The sequence below is a fragment of the Bison bison genome, unplaced genomic scaffold, assembly GCF_000754665.1.
Source record: "Bison bison bison isolate TAMUID 2011002044 unplaced genomic scaffold, Bison_UMD1.0 scf7180017864456, whole genome shotgun sequence".
NCBI classification, from domain to species: Eukaryota; Metazoa; Chordata; class Mammalia; order Artiodactyla; family Bovidae; genus Bison; species Bison bison.
In genome coordinates this window covers 28,649,816-28,657,441 of record NW_011495018.1, presented here as the reverse complement: position 1 = coordinate 28,657,441, position 7,626 = coordinate 28,649,816, and the positions used below count along the sequence as shown (strand labels likewise).

Below are 7,626 nucleotides of genomic sequence, written 5' to 3'. Positions count from 1 at the left end.
CCCGCCTGTCTTGGGTGGCCCCAAGGGCATGGCTTAGTTTCACTGAGTTAGACCAGGCTGCGGTCCTAGTGTGATTAAATTGACTAGTTTTCTGTGATTATGGTCTCAGCGTGTCTGCCCTCTGATGTTTCAGTAATTTGCATGTCAGGTGGTCTGGTATTCCCATCTCTTTCAGAATTTTCCACAGTTTATTGTGATCAAAACTACTTAGTGACAAAGGCAGACTCTGTCCTCAACCTCTCTTATCAACATCATCTTCAACAGCTACCACGCTCTATCCTGTTAACAGGTAGCCTAACACACTCCAGAGGAGGTGGCAGAAGTAGAGGAACACGAAGATGGGGATGCTGAGGAGCCTGTACATGTCTTTGGCCTGAATTCACATGCAGGAAGCACATGGGCCATCTCCATCCTGAAGAGCATCCCTCTACCACCAATCACACCCTAGCCCACCCATCTACTGAAGCCAGCATAAGTCCTCAGGTAAGCACCAAGATGAAGTCACCAGCCCACCTGTCCCTTCCTGCCCTTATAAATATCCAGCCCACAGATACACAAGCTTGGTTAACTGGCTTTAAAGGGGGCAGCGTTAGGAAGAAACTGAGGAGGGGCCAGAGCCCAGCAGCTCCATTTTCCACCCTTGGCTCCCACACACTTAGGCCTCTCTACTCCCCGCTGCTCTTTCCTTCCCTTTTTCTGAGGATTGCTAGAATGATTTGTTCCAAACAGCGACAGGTTTATAGGTTAGCCGACACCTTCGCTCTGTGGAATTTTAATTAACTTCTCTCATCGTCAATATGCTAAGGAACGGGGTCTCCATGCTCTGAGGTCAGCAATGTGTTTCAGGTCCTGCTATATCAGCCGTCAAATTGAAGAATTAATGACGTGGCTAATCGGCTCTAATTCTTTAGGAAGAAAAAAAGTTTGAAAGAGAGCTGTGGAAGGGGCAGGAGGAGGGGTGCAGGCTCCTTGGGGTGAGAAGAAAAAGGCTGAAGGGGGCTGAGCAAAGAGGGAGACCAACTCTCTCCTAAAACAAGTGACTGACTTAAACCTGACGCTGGAGGGTGTCAGCCCTACAGCTGTCCCATTGATCATTCGGAGGGGAGTGAAGGGTAAAGGAAGTGGGAGAAGACACCAGGTAAACACTCTGATAGAGCAGGTGCAGATAGGGTGTCTATGTACCCTGCTTGGGGAGAGGCTCTGCCTCGGTTTAAGAAAGTCTAGAAAGCAGAAGTCAGGATGCTTAGTCACGGGTAAAACTAGACAAACACCAGTTAGGCCAAAGGGTAGGATAAAGCCACCATCAAAACCGGCACTTCTGCTACAGTTGTCAATGAATCTACTCCACAAACATGACTTTGCACACAAGCCCAAGTGGACATGGGCCCCAAGCCTCTCCTGATGACGCCCACCTGCCTTGTAAAATAAAAGCATTATTTCACAAGACAAAACCATACCCCAAAACATCTCCCTTACCTGAGCAATGGGCTGATAGCAATGGACCAGACTCGGTCTTCAGTCTGGATGGTGTGTAAGCACTGCCCCAGCCGGCCTGAGGCCAAAGGCCATACCTGGAAACAGGAGAGGAGATGCTCTCGTTGGCGTTGCCTGGGATCGGGTGGGGGGGCTGGAAAGATGCACCAGGTGGAGTCCCTGTCCCGAGCGGGTGGGGGAATGGAGAATCTTTGTGTCCTGCACACACAGAGCTCTGGGGAGCACAGAGGGGCCTCTCCAGCTTCTGCCTTACCTACCTAACCTGGACAGACACCAGCTCCGAATCCTAACCACCCTCTCACTTCCACCTGAGAACCCTTAAGCAGCAGCCAGTTCTATACTAGGGAATCGGTTTCACATTCCTCAACTGGAATCCGACTGAGAAGCATTAGCAGGGGAGGCTCACCTCTCTCAGTAACCTCCCTGTGTTTGTGGGTTTTCCTTTTCCTATCTATCACCAAGATTTTACTTTAGAGAGGTAGACAGACGGAAGAACATCAAGGCCCAGTAAGAGAGGACAGAGACAGAATCAGAGTAGAATTAGAGAGACAGGAATAAAAGAGAAAGATCCAACGGAAGAAGAATGGAAGAAGAGGACTTCAAAGTGGGAAGGTGGTGTGTTGTTGTTTGTTTGTTGATAATACCCAGAATCCAGTGCTATTCATGTCAGCAGGGAATTTAGCACCTAGTGTCACCAAAAGTAGCAAAAAAGCTTAACTCTTTTAAGCTTCCATATCTCCTACAGGTTAAAAATATTGCTTGGAGCACATTATCTGGTCCCTATCAGTCAGGAATGTACATTAGCAGCCACTCTGGGCTTAACTCTAATCAACACTCACAGAGCCCTCTCAGTGGTCAGTGCATTTAGAAATCTCCCATTAAGCACAAGGCCCGCTCACCGCACCCTACCCTAGATGACACACACAGGGGACTAAGCCTCTAACCAAACAGAGAGGAAACCTCAGATGTACACGGCTGTCCCCAGACAGCAACCGAGGAGGGATCCTGAGGCAGCCAGATGGATCAGTGACCTCTCAAGGTCCCTGTGGTGCTATAAGGGGAACACACGAAAGTCAGTCAGGACCTTAGATGGAAGAACTCTCAGGAAACATTCCTTGAGTTTAAGGGGTAGGTGATGGAGTGGGGGTGGTCCTGACTTCTTAGGATCACGTATCTCTTCTCTAAAACGGACAAAGTGTTTCTTAGGTTTTGTGTGTCTATGATAGGGGGAGGAGGGTGTGAGTTACTTTTCCCAACATAGGGAAAAGAAAATAAATTTAATAAGAAGATACTGAATGAAGAAGGGCAGAAAACAATGGTCAATAACACAACTTTTCCTGGAATGTCATGATTTTGGCTCATTCTTTTGGATCAGGTCACTTTGGTAGTAACTAAATGCATTTAATGTCCTCTTTCAGATCGGCTCAGCTTGGAAGAGAAGTTTGCCTCTTCCCTGATGCAAACTACCGAGGAGACAGGTTCTTGTTGGGGGTGGGTGGGGAGACACTAAAGACTGTGATTATAAAATCTATGAGTATGTCTCAAGGCCAGAATTCACTAGAGTCCTTCACTGAACAGGCTGATGGATCCCACTGTGAAAAAACACAGAACAAAGTTCCTGGTTCCCAGGAGTGGCTCTAGAAGCATGCTGCAATTTCTCAAGCACAGTCTAGGGAAAGTGGCCTCTTGACCTGCAGAAGCACACCATCCACCAAAACATGAGCATTCTGATCACATCTTAACCTTCAGTGCTCAAATCCAAACAGACTCATCCCTGGAGAAGATGTAACTCAGTGGAAGTGGACATATATACAGTCGTTTTATAAAATAACTGGAAATATGTATAAACACCCTTAAAAGGACCAAAGTCTTGAACCCGGTAATTCTAATGCTGAGACTCTATCCTAGGAAAATTATCCTAAAATGAAGAAAAACCTAATGATAAAAATATTCCCTGCAGCTCCATTAGCAGGAAGAGCTCATAAGAGCTTTAGGATTAGACAAATCTGGGTTTGAACCGTAGTTGCTACTTATGTATCTCTGATGTTAGGAATATTTTATAACTTCTTAGCCTCAGTTTCCTCAAGTATAAAACAGGAGGTAATGCCTATCTCTTAGGGTTGCAGTGTGGAAAAGTGAAGCTAAGTGTAAAGCACCTAGCACAGAAGCACAGTATTTGGCAGGCATTAGGCATCAATAATGGTGGTTCTTATTACTACAGGAAAAGCTAGATATAAACATCCAATAGGAAAAATAATAATTAAATTATAAGTTCCATTGTGAAGCCATTAAAGATGACCAATAATTTATAATAATAATAGAAAACCTTAAAAAATAAAGTAGACATAACAGGGTATACATAAGATACACTATGTGAAAGTCGCTCAGTCTTGCCCACCTCTTTGCAACTCCACAGACTATACAGACCATGGAATTCTCCAGGCCAGAATACAGGAATGGATAGCCTTTCCCTCCTCCAGGGGATCTTCCTAATCCAGGGATCGAACCCAGGTCTCCTGCACTGCAGGTGGATTTTTTACCAGCCCAGCTATCAGGGAAGGAGTGTAAAACAAAGTGAGGTTCCACCTCACGCCAGCCAGAATGGCCGTCATCAAAAATCTACAAACAGTAAATGCCGAGAGGGTATGGAAAAAAGGGAACCCTCCTACACTTTTGTAAGAATGCAAACTGGTTCAGCCACTATGGAGAACAGTAGGGAGGTTTCATTAAAAAACTAAAAATGGAGCTATGATATGATCTACCAATACCACTGTGGCACAGACCCAGAGAAAACCGTAATTTGAAGAGATATGTACCCCAATGTTCACTGTACACTATTCACAATAGACAACATATCCACTGACAGAGGAAGGGATAAAGATGTGGTACAGTCATACAATGGAATATTACTCAGTCATAATACCAAAAGAAATAATGCCACTTGCAACAACTTGGATGGACCTGGAGACTGTCATACTAAGTGAAGTAAGTCAGACAGAAAAAAGACAAATATCATATGATAATACTTGTATGTATAATCTAAAAAATGGTACAAATGAACCTATTTACAAAACAGAAATAGAGTCACAGACATAGAAAACAAACTAATGGTTACCAAGGGGGACGTGGGGGGGAGGATAAATTGAGAGACTGGGACTGACACATACACACTACTGTAAGAAAAACAGATAACTAATAAAGGCCTACTGTATATATAGCACAGGGAACTCTACTCAATGCTTTGTAATGACCTATATGAGAACAGAATCTAAAAAAAGGGGGATATAAGTATATGTATAACTGATTCACTTTGCTGTACAGCAGAAACACGACAGTGTAAATCAACTATACTCCAATAATAATTAATTTTAAAAATAGATATATTATGACCATAATTATGTGGGGGAAAATTACACTAAAGAATAAAATGAGAAAATGAATAAATGTAAAGGGCTTATTAGCACAGTACCTGTACATTCTGTATTATAAAACAAAAAAAGCAAACCTATGCACTGAAAAATACCTAAAAGATAAAAAATAAAAACAACAGTTCAAATGTCCCCTCCTTCATAAAATCTCCCCTTCCAAGTCAGATGTGAACCCTCTAAACTCAAAACTTTCTGGCCGTTTCCCCAGAGCCTTACAACTTCATAAACTTGGCCACTTCCAACCAGCTTCATAGCTAGTGCATGCAGTCTCAGTTCCCCTTAAAGAAAGACTATTTTCTTCCCCTTTGAAGCCTCACATAGAGTAGGCACTTATCAGAATGAAGAAAAAAGGGAAAAAAATGAACAAATGATCAGTCCTGGCACAGACCCAGCAGGAATGTAAGCTACCATTCTATCACATCTCAGGATGGAGCCAGTCTCACTAAAGTCAGTCCAGAGAGGCAATCCAAGCTAAGTCACAGTAATTCTGAAACTTGGGTCAGGGTCAGGGGTCTACAGATGTTTACAGATGAACATGACTAAGTTCTTATGTAGGTCCAGGTTTTAGAAACCTGGAGAAGCAGCTAGAGAATTACAGATGTCACCAAAAAGAAATGGAGAGTCAGTTATAAAAGGCTAACTGTGGGTAACATGAAAATGGTCCAGGAAGATGAAGGTGGCTAAATGCAAAGACAACAATAGAAGGAGGGGACAGAAGCAGCTATTGAAAGCCAGAAAAGATGAGCTGGCCTAGAGGTCACTGGGAACCCCCAAAATAGCCGACTAGCTTCCTGGAGTTGAACCAAGGGAAGAATTCTGTCACTGACTAAAAAGAAATCTTCAAAAGGAATAAGAATGTACTGTAGTGATAATTTGAGAATTAGAGAGTACTGATTTTAATGCTTAAAAACTCTAAAACACTAAATAGTTGTACTTAAAACATGAAACTAACCCAATATTCCAAGTAAAATTGCTGTCAATCTTCAACTGTAATCAGTCTATACCATGAATTGCTACATATGGTCATAAAACTTAGTTGTATACTGCTCTGGGTGGCAGACTACAGAGAAATGGATGGAAGAAAGAGATATCATTGAAGGTTTCACAGAGAACCTTGAAGCCATGACAATAAAATGCTAAAATGAGACAAGAATATCTAGGTCACACATGTACAAAAGGTTTCTAAGAAAACTGTCTTCTGAGAAGTATAGCAAAATTAAGGCTAGTTTTTTTGCAAGGAATGGTACAAAGATGGTGACCAATCAGAAATGTGAAATGTTTGGGGTGGAGGATTCGGATAAAAGAAATTCAGTTTCCGTGTTGGTTTGAAAGATTTTCTGAATTTTTCTCAGACTCCCTGTGCTGATGAGCACATATCTCGGACAGAAGACAAAGTATAAGAAAAAAATGAGCAAAGGGAGGAGAAACTTCCATAAATAGAAAGGAACATATTTAGTCCTTTTTACATAAATTAGCAACATTTTTACATGAAGGTATAATCAGTAAAGAGAACATGGAGTCAGAAAAGTTAGTAAAGACTGCAACTTCTCTCTCCTGAGTCCTCTGCCCCATGTGTCTTAGAGCCCCATTAGCTGACATGGACAAGCATTTTGCTCCTGTTAGCAATGTGGAGTCTCCAGACACTGGGAAACACACAAGCAAGAACCTATCAAGCTTCCTGCACCATCAACTGAATTGTCAGCAAAGTTCCCACAGCCTCCCCAAAGGACCAGGCATATATGAGCCCTGGCAAGGGATGGACACAGAGATGGAGAAAGTTCTTCTCTGTCTTACATATGGAAGCCTATTTAACCCAGACATGAAGGAGCTGAGTCCATAAAGCAGGGGTCATGCTACTTATCAGTCTCATTCTGTTGGGCCTCGGCAGATGTCTGAGTTTAGACCAGGCAACTTGGCAATGACATAACAAACAATGCCCTCCTCTCATTGTCTTTCCACTGCTTACTAACCACATCACTCTCCAGAGAAGCAGTAAAAACACATTTTAATTATCAGCCCGATTCCTTATAAACAAGGTGGTAAAAAATTAACCTTCCCAAACACAGAGTGAGCAAAAGGTGGGAGATTTTAAAATAAAATATTGGGGTTAGAACTCAACCCACAAACTTGAGGAAACTCAGCTCAGGGAGGAAAAGCTGGCCAGGCCCTGTGTTTTTGAGTTCACGCCACATTTCAAGTGAGTGGCAAACTTCCCAGCCACTGTCCACTCCTTTCCCAGGCCAGCTGGCAGGGACACAGCCTGGCATGGCAAGCTGCATGCCAGAGGCACATAAGTGAGTTCTTTATTGTGCCGTTCCCCTGCTGCCCCAACTCAATGCCTTCCGCCAATCCTGAAACTCAAGCTCCTATCCACCCCCTCCTTCCCCACTCCCTATAGACAGGAGGGAATAGCAGTATGTAAGGAGGAGCTCTCACCTTGGCTGTCCTGTCTCTGGAGCCACTCACAATGATGCCCCCTTTGCAGTCCACACAGTTCACCTCCTGTACATGGGCTGAGTACTTGACAGTGAAGGTGCTATGAATCTTATGAATACCAATCTTCCCATCTCTAGGAGAAAAATAAGAAACCAATCCCTGAGAGCCAATTACTTTCTCTGCAGGAAGAGAACAAGTCTATAGAAACAGCCCAAATCTCCAATGACTTCCAATTTGCTAAGCTTCAGGCAATTCAGCCCAATAAGGT

At 43.4% G+C, this 7,626-nt stretch overlaps 1 protein-coding gene across 3 annotated transcripts in view; it reads right to left on the bottom strand.

The window, feature by feature from the left end:
• FBXW4 (F-box and WD repeat domain containing 4) overlaps positions 1–7,626 on the bottom strand; it is an 85,548-nt gene that overhangs the window by 55,519 nt on the left and 22,403 nt on the right. For all 3 annotated transcript variants that reach the window (XM_010859480.1, XM_010859481.1, XM_010859479.1), the window contains exons 4-5: positions 7,359–7,491; positions 1,477–1,571 (exon numbers count right to left, since the gene is read on the bottom strand). In XM_010859480.1, coding sequence (XP_010857782.1) covers positions 1,477–1,571; positions 7,359–7,491 — 228 coding nt within the window. The remainder of the gene's footprint in view (positions 1–1,476; positions 1,572–7,358; positions 7,492–7,626) is intronic.